Below are 19,160 nucleotides of genomic sequence, written 5' to 3' on the forward strand. Positions count from 1 at the left end.
GCTTTTCTCCTCCCACCGGCCCGAATCCGCCCTGCAGCCCCCCTCCTTCTCTTCTTCTTCCAGCCCATCCCTTGGGCAGCACCGCGGGGATGCTCTCCGGGTGCTGTAGCGGCTCTGCCCTGCGCCGCGGGGCTGTGGGGCTGGGCTGTGTCCCCCTCCCGGGACCTCGGGACAAGGGGAAGCCTGAGCACCTCCCTGCAACAGCTAGGAAAGAGGGGAGACCTCGGGGAGGGAAGCAGCTCAAGAGGCTCCCGTAAGAGCTGTGCTTACGGCTTCAGTTGTTTATTTATTTATTTGCTATATTTATGTGTAATCTTATAAAACCATTCACAGCTGATCCCATGGTTCCAGAGACATCCTAAATCCCTCCACTCCTGGAAAATGCATTATCCCTGGACAGCCAGCGGTATATGTGCCTGTATAAAAGGGCAGAACCAAACACATGTTCAGTGTCTCTCTCCCCTTATGGTAGATGGAAGGGCCAGGCTTGAGGAAGAGCTTGGGAACGTCCATAGCTCATATTCCCTGTGCTGCCCTTCAGGGATATCCACTCACTCCCATGAGGCTCCCAAAGGAGCATCCCTGTCTTCTCCTGCATCCTTCAGGGCTGAGTCATGGGTTGAAGTCCACACATCATTTCTTTGCCAGTCCTTTGCCTCTCAGGGAGCTGAGAACCTGGAGGTGTGAGACGCAGTGTCTCACTGCTGAATTACATGTGGGGTTAGGGTGATATCAGGAGAGGAGAGTTAGTGGGGTCATGCTGAAGTTACCAGCTGCAAACACCGAGTCTCCACAGTGCTGTAGATGCTCCTTGCACATGCTGAGCCCACAAAAAGCAACTGCCTTCCCTGTGTCAATGTATTTTTGCTGTGACTCCTGTCCAGCTCAACTGCAGCCTCACTCAAGGCTGCACGGGTGGACTGGCATGAATTTTTAAGGAGTCAGCTCCGAGTGGCAGGAAGAGGCATTACCTCTTAGCCATGCTCTTCAGACAGCCATTGATCTGCGTTATCCACTCAACTCTTTCCATTCATCTCTATATTTAAGTGTCTGTGTAAGTGAATCACCAGGGAAACAAGAAATTGAGAGAATTTGCGCCTGGCTGTGTTTCAGAATGTATTGGTAAATCAGCCTGATAGGAAATTAATACTCTCTTTAGAATAAAGGATTGCTAGATAATAGTAATGATTTTCTTTCTTGTCCAGAGGATTATTTATGCTGTTGAAAACACTGATCTCTCTTTTACTGAAGGTCTTTGCTGGCTCCTGCCATTGTTGCCCGAAGGAAACACGACTGTTTCCATTTTCGGATAGTTTTTTGTCTTATGACTCTCATATATGTCCCCTTTCTCCCCCAGCACTTCACATACTGAACCCTTGTGACCTTCTGAAGGTCAGTTTATTCCTGATATCACCCTGGCAGAGGAAATTCAGGGCATCGTGGGGACACTTAGAGGGAATAATCAGGGTGAGTGGGCTACAAATGACATTTTATCTGCTCCACAGAGAGGTCACAAATTTTTATGGCACAACTAAATCATGTTCTTTCCCAGAGCAAAAATCCAAGGACCAAATTTCAGCTCTTTTCTAATCATACAGAATATCTTGAAGAGAAACCCTGATTATTTTCTGTGAATTCCCTCACTTATTTATAGCTGCCTATAATATAGATGAAAACAATGGCACTATTGTGGATGTCTTTATTATAAATAAGTAAAAATGCAAGCCAAATTTAAACACAGTTTTAGCTATTCTGCTTTCATCCTTGCATAAAATTTCCATCTATCCAAAGGAAAAAAAAAACCACTTTGATGAGGAACATGTATGTTTGCACTGAAAGGTTGTCACAAATTTTCTCAGTACAACAAATCTTCATAGGGACTGCTCCATATATTTCTCTAAAAGAAGATCAGCTCAAAAAAAGGCATAAAATGGAATAAAGAGAGGCTTAAGATTGTTAAAGTACTTAGGCCAATAACTATCTGCTTGTGATTTTTTCAGCATTCAAGTACCATAAAAATAAAATATGTGCAATATTTGCATTTGTTACATAGTGATATTTTTATCTTTGGATCTTGGTAATATGAGAATTGATATCTTAATTTACAATCACCAGAAACTCCCTCTATAAAAATATAACTACAGGCTGTGCAGTTGTTATATATAGGTTAATCTATATATATATATATATATGATATATCACATTACTGAGACGTTGCATGGAAAGAGTCAGGATGTTTCAGCCTTCCTAACAGTGCTCAGATGTTGTAAGGGTACCTGCATCTGGCACAGGATGAGTCAGATCCTGCCTGTGCCCATCTCTTCAAAAAGCTCCAACCGAAGTCAGGGGGACATTTGCCTGAATCACAAAGCAAGGTCAGACTTTAGGTTATCTAGGAATTTTACAGGCCCAGACTCATTTCCTCCAGGATCCAAACTGCCTGATTAGAAGTATCAGCTGGGAATGTCGAGTCTGAGCTCTGTTCCCTCATCTGTTACATCCCCTGTGATCAAGGCATGGACATACCCATTAGCAGCAGCCTCCACACAGCACCCAGAGCAAGGGGCCTTCATTAGGCTTGACAGTGAGGTGTTTCAGCCTCCTCAGGGCAAAGCTGATGACAAAGACTTTGCAGTGGGGGTTCTGCACTTGCTCCACAGTTTGCAAGATGATTTAACACTGTTGTTGTTGGCTGGAGAGCAAAAGATGACAATTCTCCCATTATGTTCATAGTAAATTAGAAGTTAGCCACCAAGGAAATAGATAGGCCTAGGGAGAAGAACGCCTGTTCAAGGAACAGACTTATGCAGAGAATGACTTGGACATGTATCAGAGTAAGAGCTCAGTAATATTTCATTGGAACTCTTTCTTCAGAAATAGGAAAGGTTGTTGAACAAAGTGCTCTGAAAAGACTCCTGCTGACACTGGAGGAAATTTTACCCAGAATCAAAGTCTTAGCAGGAGAAGGGAGAAGACTGTCCTGCCTAACCTCTGCATAACAGATACTCACACTGATGAGAGAAATTCTATGTCTTTGGCTGACTTGAGCAGAATGTGAAATATCTCATTTTTCAGAACATTTTTCTCGTTCAGATCATTTGAAATGATCAAAGAAGGGAGGCTCTGAATGCGTGAAGGGAACTGGAGATTTAACAGTGAACTTCTTTATCTTGAATCTGAGCAGTTGAAAGCAGCTTCAGCTGACCCAGAATACTCTATTTAAGTTTGGTTTTCCACCACCCATGTAGGACAGCAGGAATCCTTGGAAAGGCCCTAGAGCAGCTGTCCTGCCAAAGAGGGAGAAGTGCTGTAAGATGATCAGGTATTGGACAAGGGCTTGTCCCAATGTGCTGATAGTGAAAGAATATCAAAGCAATCTCTGTGCTTCCTTTAAAGGGTGGGTCACTGCTGCAACTTTCTGCTACTACTTTTGCTTCATTCCTACAGGCAAGTGAACTTGATGGTAGAAGATTCTATATGCAGACACACCACATCTTTTTAACTGTGTTTGCACATGTGAAGCACTGTAGTCCTCTCCATGCTGCTTGTAAACTTCACCAATAGAATAGTGATTATACTGAAGTAGTTTTTTCTCCTAAGGTAAAACGGCACAAGGGCTTTTAATAACATCCAATCCATAAAACTGTCCAGTAACTTTGGGGAAGAAAGTTGTCTCTGCAGTGATGCACTGGGAAGCACTACTGAGTGTCTTTAGACTTTTACAGTAGCAGGAGGAAAACAAGCTTTGTAAAGAAAATCTACATCTGTTTCTCAAGCTGAGAACCATGTAAGGTGATTTTTAGCTTAGATCAAGGTAGAGAGTAGAGAAAGAAGAAAATAATTGTGATATAAGAGAGAAAATAATTATGATATAAGAGAGTAGAATATGTCCCTCTCATGTCCAAGTACCCTCTGCACTGCCATAGGGACTTGCAGGAGGGCACACAATGGCCAAAGGACTGGCCCTGCCTATGACCCACTTCAGACATTGCAAGAGGAGAAGTAACAGCACAGATACTTGGCACTTCAGGAATCTGCATTTAGGAGAGAAGTTCAAAAGTGGGCTGAAAATGACCTGGAAATGGGAACTAAAACCCACTTCTATCATGCTTTCTCCACTGCAGGGCTGCCAGAGCAGGATAAGGAATGATTCAGAGGAAGCCAGGTTTGGGAGGGTTGTTTGTATAATTTTCACTTCTGTTGTAGACAAGACATAAGAGCTTTCAAGAGAGCTCAGCTGAGGGCTGGATTCAACACCATAAACCTGCAGACACAGATCCCATACAACCAGCTTCCTCTGAATCATCCCTTAGCATCCCCTGGCAGCCCAGCATGGATGGACTTCTCCATCCATGGCTTTCAGCTCTTCCCATATTTCTTTGGATTTTCATAATTGTAAATACACACAGGCACATATATAAACTAATATTAGTAGCCTGAATTGTCTGAAAAAATTACTTCAGGTCATCATTCTAGGAATGTCCAGCCTAGCTGCACAGAAGTCTGTTACATGAATTACAATTTACCCTCCCCAGGTCTATATGTAAGCTCTCAAATTCCAAACAGCTCATCAAATTCTTCAAAATGACCTGTGCAACTCGCTGAAGCCACATGGGTTTCCCACTGAACACACTGACTGAAAAGGTAGTGCTGAGGAAAACATTTATTTCCCATTCTATAATGTTTCTCTGGACTATAATTTGTTTTTAAAATTACAATACTTGAAACAACTTTACATCTTCTTCCTCATCGCTATCAGTTACATTGATGATGTGAGTGCTGGAGGGAGTGGATGGGGAGGATGGCAAAACTTCCTCTACCACTTCAACATCCAGCTGTGGCAGGGGGCTCAGAGACCGCTCCTTGGTGCAGCTGCTCTGACAGGGCACCTCTTCAGGGCTCTCACAGATGCGCTGGTCCCCGTGTATACTTTCTTCTGAGTATCTCCTAAATGGATAGTCTTCACTCAGGGCTGAAAATATCACCTCCTGTCTTTGGTTCGTGTGTTCATAAAAGCTGAAGCACTGAGGCACTGAGCTGGAGAAATTCCCGTAGCCAAATGGAGGTCTGAGTGAGAATGTGCTGCAATGAAAGAGATTCAAAGTTGGCTTTCAGAAGTGCAGACTGCCTGGGCTGCAGAATGACACTGATGTTCTGTGTTGGTAAGCTTATCCTGTTGATTCAAACTTTAAAACCATGCCTAATTTAAGCACTATGGCCATAACAAGAATCATCCAGATTCTATATCTCTGCATAAGCCTCATTTCAACCTCATACATACATCAGGTTTCTTTGAGAACAAACATAAACTCCACTGTTTTTATCAATAAAATAATATCATTAATAAAGCAGCATCTGATCACCTTGCAGTGAGTTAACCAACATGCTTAGAATAGTAAAACACACGTTTGCACTCTCAGTGCAACTCAGAAATCATGATCCTTGTATACAAGAAATGAGTTTAGAGGACAGTGAACTTATAACACTCCTCTTTCTCAGAGGCCTCACAAAACCATCTAATTTCAGAGACCAAGGCCTGAGCAAAGCTCATTTTTAGCAATTTTGGGAATATGTGTCCTGTGTTTCTTTAAAGGACCTCAAAAAATAGGAATGTCTTGTGTTGCACTCATCGAGATTTCAGAAATATTAGCAGTTATGGCAGCTGCAATCATAGGACCCAGGAGACATCTCACACATCTACTTTAATTCTATCTGACCATTTTCAAAATATATATACACTATCCCTAGCTAATGCCTTTCTGTCAAAATCAACTGCACTTAAATACATAAAGTGGAAAGGAGATACTTCTGTTTTCTGTGGTCTTGGGAGTGCCAATTACTGCAATAGTATTATGGAGATTCAATAACAGGGCATATATTATGAGCAGCCTGAGGCCAGCAGGTCCCACCACACAGGAGCTACAGGAAGGTAAGAACTCCTTTCCTTCTGAATGCTCCATCTGCTTTCTGCAAGTCAAAAGACTCTCTGCCTTTTAGCATTTGTTCTTACTGATGTTGAAATGAAGGGTTTCATTACCTTGGGGGGAAACAGCGAGGTCCAGGTACAAAGGAAGGGTGGCAAAATGGAAACTGAGGAGGTCCTCCAAAAAGATTGGCTGGTTGAACGATGGGAGTAGACACGTAGGTAGGTGTGGGAATAAAAGGGGTAACTTGAGGAAGAGGTATTGCTCTAGGAAAAATAGGAATCCCTGGGGCATCACTATTAGAGACAGAAAATCTGCCATTGGTGGTGGTGATGTTACTTGGGTTTCTGCTGAAACTCTCAGCAAAAACGGGTGCAGGTCTCTTCAGAGAGAAATTGAGCCCAGATGATACAAAAGTTTCTGTCTGAGCAGATTTAGCAAAGTGTTGTGCTGAAATTACAGGGCGCAGAGGCAGGGTTGGAGCTGGAACAGCCACTGACGTGGTGCTTGCACCAGTGGTCTGGAAAAGAGTCACTGGACGAGTATGTTGACTGGAAGAAGCTGGCAGATGAATAACAGGAGACTCACCTTTAGAAGACAAAACAGTTATTTATCAGACATGAATACAGCAAGAGTTTTTATAAACAGCAGTGTAGCAAACCACACTAGAGCCTGAATCGTTTTCCCCCAACCACTTCCCTGGAACTCACAGTCATTGCACTACATGGCCTACATGGGTCCTGACACAAGTTTGAAGCCCACATGTTCAAGCTTCCTTTCACAGAAACCCAAGAAAAGAAGGAATTGGTTAGTGAGTGATGGGACTGTGGGGCTGCTGAGGGCTGTGTCTTGTCCTAATAAGGCCACAGAATGGGTTGGAGTGTGCTTGCAACGCCTGAAGCTCTGAAGACCTCACAAGTCTACTGAGTTGGAATGAGCCAAATTTATAACAAATCTGCCTGGTGAGAAGCAGAAGCAACAATTAAAACACCCTAATACCCTATATGTTTTCTTCTTTCACCAGTGAATGTACCCACTAGACAATTTCACTTTGAAATGTTTTGCAGAGCACAAACTTCAAAGTAAGGTTTCAAATCCCACCTCATGTCAACAGAGCTGCCTTTATAGGGAAAGATTTCAAAACACATTGCATGAGTGTTTTCAAACATCACTAACTCAGAACTTCACGAGAACAAAGTTGAGTGTTCTCTTTTAAAAATCTCCAAATATTATCACACAGCATTTCATTTTCTTGTCTCCTTGTAAAGAGAGCAGTCCTTGTCAGGATGCTTAAAGAGGAAAATGCCATTGCCTGGATTAAGCTATTTGCTGTTGAAATCCACTATCCACGGACTGACAGAGCCAGAGCTCTGTCACTACATGCCCTTGTAAATACGGACTCTTACTACAACAGGTAAATTCTGAATTTTTTAAATAAGTCACTACTGAAAACTCACAGACTGGATGTCCAATACTGTTCTTAACATTGGGGTTGGCAAAAGAGTAAACAGGTGATGGGAAGGGCCGAGGGCCAGCTGGGCTTGTAGCGATGGTGCTCTGAGAAGTGCCAGAAAATACAGCAGAGCGAGATGGTGGGAAACACTTCTTTTTGTTCGGCTGATAAACCCAACCTGTCAGAGACGAAAAAAGAGGCAGACACCCAATATTTTAGATGGTTTCATTACTTATCTAAAGCTATGGTATCTGTAATTCTGAAGTATCTGATAAAACTAGTCCAAAACTTGCTCCTACAGTCAATGGCAATACTCCATTTTTTTCAGTCAGCTGGCAAATGGAGAATTTTACGCAAGATGAAAATAAAATAGACATATTTGGACATTGCTTCTATGTTACCAAGTAGTAACTGCTCGTGAGACAAAGAAATACAGAGAAGTGGGGAGTGACGTTTATGACAGATTAGTGAGATCTCGTTTACCAGGATTAGCCATAATCATGAACTAGCAGGATTATGACAACAGAGAAAGGATCATGACACCCAGTATCTCAAAAGGTTTTAAAAAGTACTTATACTTTAGAGTACTTATGCTCTGTTTTATTGAACTGTGTGTTACAGAGAAAGTAATTTGTTAGGGGTACAAATTTTTAACCCTTTTGACAAAAGGCTGAGAAACAACATCTTCCACACCAATATTTGCGAACCCCAAGTCTACACATTGGAGAATCCCACAGAATACAATGCCATTTGTGCTTCCTGTGGCATTTCTCTTTCCTGCTTTTAAGGAATGGGTACATATGTCACCACAGGCCACCTGGGCAGCTTTTTCTGGAGCATGGAAAACTATGCAGCAGGCCATGTTCACAACAAACTCACTATCTGCCCACTAGACTACTAAAGCATTCAGAAGAGTTGCTGGAGCTGTGGTGGTTTAAGCACCATTGCTCTGGATACTTTAAAAAAATCTATACAGTTTCAGGCACACAAAAGGACTGTGTACTTGAAATACTTGTAATTTTTTTCCATCTCTATTACTTGCTCTAATGTAAGAGATGCATTTTTAAAAAGCCTTGTACTTCTAAAGCGTTCAGGTAAATAAATAAAATGTTTACCAGGAAATTCCTCCCTGTGCCTCAGTTTTATCTTGTTAGCTTCCTCATAATACGGCTGCTTCTGCTCTTCAGTCAGTTTGCTCCACTCCAAACCAAGCTGAACACTGATTTCTGCATTATTGGCACCTGGATTAGCTTTTGCTACAGCAGCCCGATGGATCCTGGCCCACACCATAAATGCATTCATTGGACGCTTTACACGGCCACTTTTGGTCTTGCTAAATGGAGTATCTGGCATACCTGTGCAACGAGGCAAGGAAAGAAGATCATCTTTCAGGGGATACAGCACTACAGGTTATATTAATTAGTAGATCCAAAGGATATTTGGCAACAGATTCACTAGAGCTTTGGAACAGATGAAACTTGGTGCACATTTGGAGAGCAGTTCCTAAAAAATAACTAAGGCTTAGGGATCATCCTCCACTAACCTTCACTGGGTCACTGCATAAGGAATCATTTACATGGCTTTTGTTACATATTATTTATTAAAACAAAACAAAACAAAACAAACAAAAAACCCCCCCCAAACCAAACAAAAAAACAAACAAAAAAAATCAACCAAACCAACCAAACAAACACACAAAAAAACCCCAAGAAACATAGGACTGTTAATACACTAGTTTGGATTTCATTTGGCCGGATTGTTATCACCACCAGATCTCTGTAACCAAAGCCCTAAGGATGCAGGGACCAGATCTAAGGATGGTAGGGCTGTTCAGTCCCACACCTGTCCAGTCCCTGCCTTCTCAGCTGAGGTTGTTGTTGTTGTTCCAGGTTTCTGGTCGGATTTTGTTGCATTTTTTCTTTTCTCAGATTTGTACACTCATTTTGTTGGAGGAACCTGTGTTCCCAAATGACTGTTACATGATACCTGGCTTTGACTCTTTGTAAACACAGGCATGCCCCAGATTTCTCAGAGGTGTATGAATGCTTCGTACCTTTAAAAATCAACCAGATTCCTTATCTTAAACTTGCAATCACAATTCAACGTAATTCCAAACACTGTTCTAAGGGGTTTCATGCAGCCAGGGAGCAGGTAGACAAAACTGCATTAATTTTAACGAACTACTACAGAACTCTGTGCTCCCACGTTAATGTCTTATGCTCTGTAAGAGAGTTGTGCTAACTCCAGCCTATCCAAAGGGATAGTTGTCTAATATGACCTTTCCAATTGTGTTCTCCTTCCTGATAACCTGTCACCTCATGTGTCACTAACTGGACCCTTGCAAGCTCTCTGACCGTAATACCTGAATCGGAGGGCAGGACAGTGAGGGGAATGTTTTTCGTTTCAATCTTTGGAGGCTGCACTAAAGGCTGCAATTGAAGTGGCACTGGTTTTACCGGCACACGGATCAGCTGTGAGGGCCGAGGACCTTGGATCTGTACGTGGGACCTGGAAGGTAAGGGGTGAAACACAACCGGGATGTTCTGATCTTCAGGAGGGCACCCACGCTTCTCACACTGCTGGACCTCGCGGCCATCGGGGCTGGCTGGACCAGGTCTGTACATGGATCCAGCTGGGGAATCGCTCTTCTCCACCTTCACTGGGCGCGCCTCAAAGGCCACGTTGGGGGGCTCCACTCTGACAGCAGCTCTTCTCCAGGGCTGACTCCCATTCCCACCGTGCCCCAGCATCTTCTCGTTCTGGCTGTCACCGCTGCCCCTTTCGCGGTCCTCCTCTCTCCGGATGGCTCCGCGGGCCTCCTTTCCAACCGTCCCCGCAGCCGGGAAGCACGTGCCCTCCTCGCGCACTCCTGCGCTGTGCCCGGGGCGATCCTGCGGCTGGAGCTCCTTCACTTTGACGCGCAGCCCCCCGAGGGGACCCACGACTTCCCTGTGCCTGGGGGGCGACTTGTGAGGGGCCCGGGTGCGGAGGCGGCAGTGCCGGGCGGTCCTGCGCTCCATCCCGCCGCCGTTCCTCGCCCGCCGCCGTTGCGCCAACGCTCCCCGCGGCCCCGCGCCGGGGGCGCGCACCGGCCCCGCACCCCGCGGCCGCCGTTGGGTCCGCACCGACCCCGCATCCCGAGAGCGCCGGCGGGGTCGCACCGACCCCTCATCCCTTGCCCGCCGGTGCCGCCGCACCGATCACCCGTCCCCCGCGGCCGCCCCGGGCACCGCTGTCGGAGCCGCCCCGCGCCCGCCCCGCGCTCCGCCCTCCGCCGCCACCACCGAGCGCTCCTCCGGGCCGCCCAGAAGGGCTCGGGGCCGCTCTCTCCGGCGGCGCTTTCCGGTTCCGTGCCGGCCATGCTGCGCTGCTGCCGGGCGGCCGCGGCCATCGCGGCGTGCGGCGGGCGCGGAACCGGCTCCCCGGGCGGGCGGCGCGGCCTCGCCATGGCCAAGAGCAAGTTCGAGTACGTGCGGGACTTCGAGGCGGACGACACCTGCCTGCCCGACTGCTGGATAGTGGTGCGGCTGGACGGCCGCAATTTCCACAGGTGAGGGGCAGTCCGGGGACGCGGGGGGTGCGGGCTGGGAGCGCTGGGCCGAAAAGAGGGTCCTGGGTGATGCTCTGCGTTGCGCTGGACTGTTTCTGCATGACCCGTGTGAAATCTAATTCTAGTCATTCTTCTCATATGCAGCACCTTAAAAACGGATCACAAACGTTGTATCTTCTCTAGTAACTGATTATATTAATTCCCCATCATTCCCCATTATGTGCATCTTGGATACAACTCTGAAAATAAAGCAGGCTTTTTTTTAAGTAGTCGCTTAGATTTGGTCTGTGGTCTTTCTCACGCTCTTTTCTGTGTTTTCTGTAGGCCATAGTAATAACCTTTATAATACGGTGTTTTGGATGCTTGTCCTGCAGGTGCGGGAGTTACAGATCCTCCTTTCCTCCCCGATCCCAATGAACCTTCTGGGTCTCTCCAGGGCACAGAATTACAAATGGGGTTTTGTTTTCATGTGGCCGGGTGGTGGGGGAATGGTGTCCCAGTGCCTTGGGTGTGTTGGGAAGGGACAGCAGTTGGTACAGGAGTGTGCGTTGGTGTTTGGAGTCAGTGTCTGTGTGGTGTTCACCTTCCCTTGGGATAAATAGAACACAGTTCCCTCAGCTCATAGATGACACAGATTCTTGCTGGGATTTGATCTCTGGTTCTGGTAAAACTTTGATAAGTTAGTTGATAATGTTGCCTGTATTGGACTGAGTTTCTTAGGTGCCCTAGGATAAAAGGAGTTTACAGAAAGTAGTATTTGTCATCCTTTTCCAAGCAAAATGCATAAACCAGCTGTTTTAAAGGACTGGTTAGGGTGAGATACTGATGGGAAAGCGAATGGGTTATCCAGCGTATATCAAAAGAGGATTTTTGTTTGGTTTTTTTCCATACTTGGGGGAAATTCTCTGTCAATATTTACAAGGTGCTGGAAATCAATATTCACAGAAAGAAGATATGAGAAAAATGAATGGGTTAGCATTTTATACCTTTTAAAGGGATTCTTTTTCAACCATTTTTGCTTTGGAGGTTTTCTGAGCAGCATGAGTTCAAGAAGCCAAATGATGACCGTGCCCTGCAGCTGATGACCAGGTGTGCCCAGACAGTGATGCAAGAACTGGAGGATATTGCTATTGCTTATGGACAGAGTGATGAATATAGTTTTGTCTTCAAAAAGAAGACTAGGTGGTTTAAAAGAAGAGCAAGGTAACAGCTGGTTTGATACTGAAGTGAACTTGTTTTTAACACCTCTCTCCAGACCTGTAATTCTTTGATTTGCCTTTACTTACACACAGGGGTTAGGAGGAGAGCTGGTGCTCACACTGCAGTTAGTTCAGGTTCTTCTTGTGAACTCTTTGCATATGATCTTCAAGGAAAATACATTCGGTAATACAGAGCTTTAAAAACAAAGTTTGATAAAACAAACTTTATAAATAAACATTGTTAGAACAAACATTATATTAACAAAATGTTACATTTTCCAAACGCTTTTGCTTGATTCTCAGAACTTCTGGTGTTCAAAAGACTCTGTGCCATTGCTGATCTGTTGGGCTATTATTTAAGAAATGCTGCTCTCCACCAGAATTATCACTACTAATACCTCAGATATATAACCATACTGATGTACTTCTTTCTTTTTTTTTCTCTCATTCTGTGTTTGCAAGTAAGTTCATGACTCACGTGGTCTCCCAGTTTGCCTCAAGTTATGTTTTCTACTGGAAGGATTACTTTAAGGACCAGCAACTTCTGTACCCACCAGGATTTGATGGACGAATTGTGTTGTATCCCAGCAACCAGAACTTGAAGGACTATCTCAGCTGGAGGCAAGCAGACTGTAAGTGTGTCTAGAAAACAGAGATTAGTACAGTTGAGTTCTCTTCCCCTCTGACTAGAAATGCCTTTACTGCCAGTGTATTTGTGTATATAGTTGTCAGTGAAAGAAGAGTAGGTAGGGTAGTAGTTTTAAATAAATAAACAATGTTAGAATTGTTTGGGGCTTTGTATGGCTACAGAAATATTGGCTGAAATGCTGAGTCTTAAGCTACAACTACATTTATTGCCTCCTGGAGTTGAGTTCAGCATTGGAAATATTTTAACTGTTAATAGAAATAATTTTTTAATTTTTATATTCAGAGTTGGTTTAGCCAAGGTAATCTTCCTTAATGAAGAGATGTGAATGTTTAAATTCACATCAGGTACTAATCAAAAGTGTTGTATATTCTATGCTAGAACAGAGCATTGGGTTTACACTCTAGGCTTTTGTCAGTATGTAGCCCGTTGCTCAGATGAAGATAATTCACATTACACATAAACACCTTTCACCCCCTGCTCTTCCCTTTTCAGAGTTACAATGAAATCTGTCTATTCTAGTCATTCTTCTGATATGCAGTACCTTAAAAGTGGGTCACAAACTCTGTATCTTCTCTAGCCACTGCTTATATTAATTCCCCATTATTCTTGGCTGTATCTTGGGTACAACCCTGGAAATAAAGCTGGTTTTTTTTAAGTAGTCACTTAAATTTGGCAGATAATCTTTCTCCTGCTCTTCTGTATGTTTTCTGTAGGCCATATTAATAACCTTTATAATACAGTGTTTTGGATGCTTGTACAGCGAAGTGGTTTGACACCAGTGGAAGCACAGGACAGGCTCCGGGTAAGAGTCTCCCAAGGTCATGTTTTTTTCCAGCTACAAATTAAATCATGAGATTTGCAAAGTGTCTTGCCTGCCCAGCAGCCCTGGCTGGCTTGTCTGTTCTTACTGTAATAATTTTGTGGGTGTAGATTCAAACATCTTCTTGAATTGCACAGATGTTAGTATCATTAGCAAAGAATGTATTTTTGGTCAACTATTAACAGGATTTTAAGTTCTTAATTAGCAAGTTCAGAAATCTTAGAAGTGTCTTGAAATGTTCAGTATCCAAATGCACAAGGTACAACTGCTGAATTCAGCTACTGTTGATTCCCAGCCCCTTTTGTTGTGTTTTATCTCCTTGTGTAGACTTCAGCAAATTATTTCTGTTTTATCCTGGAGTCTGTTGACTTTCTTCTATTTGTCTTGAAAATGTAATAAAAAACTTCTCAGTTTTAATACTTGTTTGGCAATTGGAATTAATTCCTCTGTTGAGAGAAGTAATTGAACCTTGTGACTTAAAGGTGAAAAACCTGCACAAATGCCAGTCTTTCAATATTCACCCATCTTCTACCCTAGAGATTCAGTGTTTTGGTTATTATCTATAAGAGTATTTTTCTTTTTGTTTCTTCTCAGGGAACTTTGGCTGGAGATAAGAATGAAATCTTATTTTCTGAATTCAACATCAACTACAACAATGAACCTTTGATGTATAGAAAAGGAACTGTCTTAATATGGCAGAAGGTAAAAAACTATTGCCACTAGCTTCTTGCTCATGTTTTAAATAGTTACACTGTAAATAGTTACACAGGTTACACTGTAAAATCACCAGATATATCTCAAATGGTTGTCTAGGTATAAATACTAACTAACTAACCATATTTGCCATGTAATGATATGTAAGATGACTAATTGTTTTGGAGATGTCTTTGAGATATCTGTTTCCAGGAACATAATATAAAAATTAGTCTGTGAAGTCTGGCTTAGATACAAATTATGACCAACTAGATAAAACATGTATCCACAGATGACAATATGTATATCACTGGGGTCTGTGCCAGGCCCTTCCCAGAATTAGGTCCCAAGTGTATCCATGGCAAAGGAATTACCACCTTTTGTTCAGTAATGTAGCTCAGTTCGTAGTAGGCTTAGTCCTTTTCTGCTTTAAAAGTAACTTGGAAATGTTCATCATTCTAGGATGATCCAGAATTACTGGAAAAAATTCCTGTCCTGTGTTTTTTTATGAGATGAAACCCCAGAAAATCATAAATGGCCTTAGTGTCCTTCTGTGCTAGGAGACCTTATCTAGAAATAGTGTTCCATCTGTCTATACGAAGAGTTCTCCATAACTTGCTCAGCCTTTTGTCTTCTATACATAAAAAAAACTGTAATCCTTTTTTATTTAAATTTTGGCTAACAATTTTTAGTTCATTTGAACTAACTAGAGCAGACAGATGCTCCCACCTGGAAATACAGTCCACTTGTTCCTTAGACATATTTTTCCTTGGTAATTGTAGACATTAGCAAGGTTTCCTCTTTGCTTTATATAGCTCCAAAGTACATATTGTGCTTCATTCAAGGATACTTGAATCCTTAGTAATGTGAATTTGCAGGTAATTTCTTTAGGCCATGTGATGATGATGGGCAGTTTCAACTGCTCACTATTAAGTCTTTGAATTGAGAACAGACTCTGTTTCAAAAGATGCTATGTTCAGACTCTGATATGATAAAGGGTTGATAGTTGTTTTTGTTGTGCCTTTGTTTCTTGTCCATTTGTGAATCCCCTCTGGAGTCTTATATGTCTGCTAATGTGTCAGCTGTATTTTCAGGTTAATGAAATCATCACGAAGAAAATAAAGCTGCCAAAGGAAGCAGAGGAAAAGGAAGTGGAAGTGACCCGGACTAAGACTAAAGTTGTTCCTCTGCACTGTGATATCATTGGGGACCAGTTCTGGGAGGAATATCCTGAGATTCTGGCTGAGGATAGTTGATACCTCTGACAAGTAAATTGATAGTTTACATTTTGCTCTGCTTGGGTTGTTGGCCACTGAGTATACGGATGGTGGCTGGCAGAGTTTAACCTGTAACCCTCTTCAGCAGCTCCATTGGTTTTATTACTGTTGTTGCCTAAAAAGAAGACACTGGTGTGTTGTCTGACATACAAGGATATGCCCATATGGAGAGCTAAAATCATATTATATTTTGAATGTTAAGAACTTGTCATAAGTTAAGACTGCTCCTTCCTTGTACATGTGTATTTGTAGAAAAAGTGTATAGAAATTTCCTGCATTTCTGTACCATTTAATGTGTGAGGTATTTTACTGAACTGCTGAACCATAAAAAAGCTTGCATATTTGAACAGAAAATTATTAATTTTATTTTTGTTTCAACTGAGTTGGACCAGAATACTCAATTGGCATATAGTATTTCAATTCAAGGCCAGTGTGTTTGGTCAGATGAGTGACACACCATTCAACTGCCTAATCTCTGATTCTTACTGAAAGGAAATGGAGCGGCTCAGCAGTTTCCTGACAGATCTTAAAAGTTTTTGTCAAATGTACAGGATTTTTATACTTGTAAAAATTAAAAATAATAATAATACCTTCTCTGGGATGGTTTATCATGTGGCCTTCCTCATTCCTGGGATTTTTACTAGTAAGTGGTGGAAGTTCCAAAAAATGAAGTTAATAAAGATACTGTACAGACTGGAATTCTCTTAGGACAGGGATAGAGTTTTCTCACTTTCCATGGCCTGGGAAGTCACCTGTCTCCTGCTGGGCAGGAGTGGCAGTAGCAACACAGGGGAACATTCCTGGTGCCTGCAAAGAGGGAGCCAATATCAACTTGTACTGCTGTTTTCTGATTTTCCTGGGAATGACACAGACATAGCAGTGCTGACAATCCGTGTTAGTTAGAGGGAAGAGAGGAATGTGTGTTGTCTGGTTAATGCACAGGTTCTGGTTTAACTATCAGTTAAGACCTTTTGTCAAAATAGTTAAATCATACAATCTCTCAGAGCAGAAAAAATTCTGCTAATGGATAGGGGCTTGGAATTTGAGAGAAATAACCTATTTCAGTGTAGAAACACAGCTATAATGACATAATAGGTATTTATAAGGCTATTACTACTTCTAACCATGCTGGTTTCAAAACCATGGTGCTAGAACAGTAACTGAGCCAGTTGTTACTAAGGGAGAGATAGTCAGCAGTTGGGACTGGCCATAAAAATGGAAAGAAAGGACCAAATGTGATTGAGAAGGTCATTCAGTACAGAGTTCATTTCCCATGAATTCACTTATCAATCTACTCTGTTTCCCCTTCCTGCAGGAAGAACTTGCAGATTTAAGGCCTTTTGGTGGTTTTTTTTTTTTTTTAAAACATGAGCCAGGTACTGATGTAAACTACTACTTTGTAGCTTCTTCCTGAGATTAAACAATGAGCCTGTGTGTTTATAATAGCACAGGGCTTCCCCTTCTGCTGCTCTGTGCTAATACTGAACAGTTAAGAACATGCACTGAGAGAATGTATTTTGCTTTTAGTTTGTAGAACAGGCCACAAAATTCCTAGGAAGAGGATGTGAGTGACTGTGAGATAAAGATTCTGAATGAATCATTCTACCAGTCATTTACCCCAAGAACTTTTTATCTGTCTGCTGTTTTTTTGTCTTGTAACACAAATGTAACTTACTTGACTTTGAAATGCCATTTGTTACTGTCTGGTGCCTGACTTTGGACCTTACATACAAAGCAGCTGTTCCAGAACTGGTAACACTTTGGATTTACTCAGACTAAAGATGAAAAAAAATAATTTGGCAGCCATGATTCATGCTCAGAAAGTATTATGTAGGTTTTTTATCTTATATATTATGGCCACCTTATGCATTATACAACATATCTATGTATGTACCTTGTATGTGTGTATAAAAAATGGGTCTGTATAAGTTCTTATCCTCAGAGTGTTTTCTAATTAACTCATCCTTACAATAATATGGAATAAGCCAACAAATGCAGACTTTGGAACCGAGATATGGATTGTCTGTACAACCATGGCCTTTAATTTGTATTAATATAAATTCTAGAGAAAGAAACTCTCTGTGGCATCCTCATGCATAAAGTCATATGACTTAATAGCTGTAGGGGAAAATAAATACTCCCAAGTTTCAAGCAGAAGCCTGGTGTTGGTGGCACACGCAGATCGACCTGTGCCTGTTCTTCCATGTATTGCTGTAGCTTAGAAGTCCTGTACTGTGACCCAGTGAAGGAAGAGGGGTTTTCTGTGCAGTTGGGGAACGACCTGTGACTGATGTATTGCTGTAACAGGCGGCGTTAAATGTGCGGGAACATTGATGTTATGAAACATTAATGGAGGTGGTGAATCATTACAGTAAAACCTCTCTGCAGCATTAACGGTGTTTCCTCTCTGTTCCTCAGAGAAGTGGTTCTGTGCTGTAGATCCTTTTATGGGTTAAAATGCAAACTATATTGCAACCACACCTTGCCCAAGTGCCATTTCATTGCCTGAGGCAAGTGGGATTTGGTGCCCAGTCGAGGGAGCACCCCCAGAACCGCCAAGGGGCTCCAGGGTGGGCAGCAAGGGAAAGGTTGAACCAGGGGGTCTGAGTGAAGATGACAGAATCACAGAATTATTAGGCTTGGAAGCGACCTCTGGAGATCATCCAGTCCACTCCTACTGCCAAGGCAGGGTCATCTGGAGCAGGTGACACAAGAATGAATGCATCTGGGTGGGTTTGGAATGTCTCCAAAGAGGGAGACTCCATGCCCTCCCTGGGCAGCTGTTCCAGTGTTCTGCCACCCTCAGTGTAAAGAAGTTCTTCCTTATATTGAGGTGAAACTTGTGTTTTCATTTATGGCCATTGCTCCTCGTGCTGTCGCTGGGCAGCACCAAGAAAGAGCCTGACACCTTTCCCTTGACACTCCGAGAGACTCCCCCCTCAGTCTTCTCTAGGCCCAGCTCCTGCAGTCTCTCCTCATCAGAGAGATGCTCCAGACCCCTCACTAGCTTCATGGCCTCTGCTGGACCCTCTCCAGTAGCTCCTTTTCTTTCTTGCACTATTGCCAAAACTAACCCCCAGAACTGCTCCTCCCCTTGACCCGCCTCCCGTTTGGAGTCAGCAGTCCTTTAGGGTGGTCACTCTTTAGTCTTCCTCACGCTGCACTTTTCTTGAACTCTCACTTTTGGCACATCGTCAAGCCCTCTAGAACCAGTGTCCATGTCCCTTTGAAACAGCGTGCGACCACGAGGACAGTTTTGACTAGTTTGCAAGCTTCGTGTTCCTTTTACCACTTCCACTTCCCAGAAGAAAGATACCCCTCAATCTTTTGAGAAGTTCCTGTCTGTCGAGAAACCCCCGACCTTTTACGTAACTTAAGCTACACTAAGAAGCTACACAGCCTAAGCTGTACGGTTCAGTGCGGCTACAGCACTGACACGAAGGGTGCCGAATGAACGAACCTGTGGCACCTCCAGGGCTCCCACAGCTCCCCGCCCGCCCTGCCCTCGCCCCGCGGGGCCGCTCCGCCCTCAGGGCCTTGCGCGGCAGCGGCTCCTAGTGGCGGCCGCGGGCGGTGCCGCCCCCGCAGCCCGGCC

General features: G+C 43.3%; 2 protein-coding genes across 4 annotated transcripts; one reads left to right on the forward strand and one right to left on the reverse strand.

The window, feature by feature from the left end:
• Positions 1 to 4,648: 4,648 nt before the first annotated feature.
• On the reverse strand, positions 4,649 to 10,446 carry SOX30 (SRY-box 30). The gene is made up of 5 exons (XM_017828160.1): positions 9,740 to 10,446; positions 8,493 to 8,732; positions 7,382 to 7,555; positions 6,038 to 6,512; positions 4,649 to 5,082 (listed from the first exon to the last, which is right to left on the reverse strand). Exons 1-5 carry the CDS (start codon positions 10,395 to 10,397, stop codon positions 4,713 to 4,715), a joined length of 1,917 nt encoding a protein of 638 aa, XP_017683649.1. The 5' UTR covers positions 10,398 to 10,446; the 3' UTR covers positions 4,649 to 4,712.
• A 197-nt stretch (positions 10,447 to 10,643) lies between these two features.
• On the forward strand, positions 10,644 to 17,955 carry THG1L (tRNA-histidine guanylyltransferase 1 like). 3 transcript variants are annotated; one of them, XM_017828163.1, is made up of 6 exons: positions 10,644 to 10,927; positions 11,954 to 12,130; positions 12,589 to 12,758; positions 13,489 to 13,577; positions 14,190 to 14,297; positions 15,383 to 17,955. In XM_017828163.1, the coding sequence occupies exons 1-6, from the start codon at positions 10,737 to 10,739 to the stop codon at positions 15,542 to 15,544; spliced, it is 897 nt and encodes a 298-aa protein (XP_017683652.1). In that variant the 5' UTR covers positions 10,644 to 10,736; the 3' UTR covers positions 15,545 to 17,955. The 3 variants fall into 3 exon arrangements, with proteins under 3 accessions (XP_017683652.1, XP_017683653.1, XP_017683654.1); XM_017828164.1 differs by lacking the exon at positions 10,644 to 10,927 and having other exon boundaries at positions 12,017 to 12,130; positions 12,593 to 12,758; XM_017828165.1 differs by lacking the exon at positions 10,644 to 10,927 and having other exon boundaries at positions 12,064 to 12,130; positions 12,684 to 12,758.
• The last annotated feature ends 1,205 nt before the right edge of the window (positions 17,956 to 19,160 follow it).

The sequence above is a fragment of the Lepidothrix coronata genome, unplaced genomic scaffold (genome assembly GCF_001604755.1).
Source record: "Lepidothrix coronata isolate B3197 unplaced genomic scaffold, Lepidothrix_coronata-1.0 Scaffold146, whole genome shotgun sequence".
Classification (NCBI taxonomy): domain Eukaryota; kingdom Metazoa; phylum Chordata; class Aves; order Passeriformes; family Pipridae; genus Lepidothrix; species Lepidothrix coronata.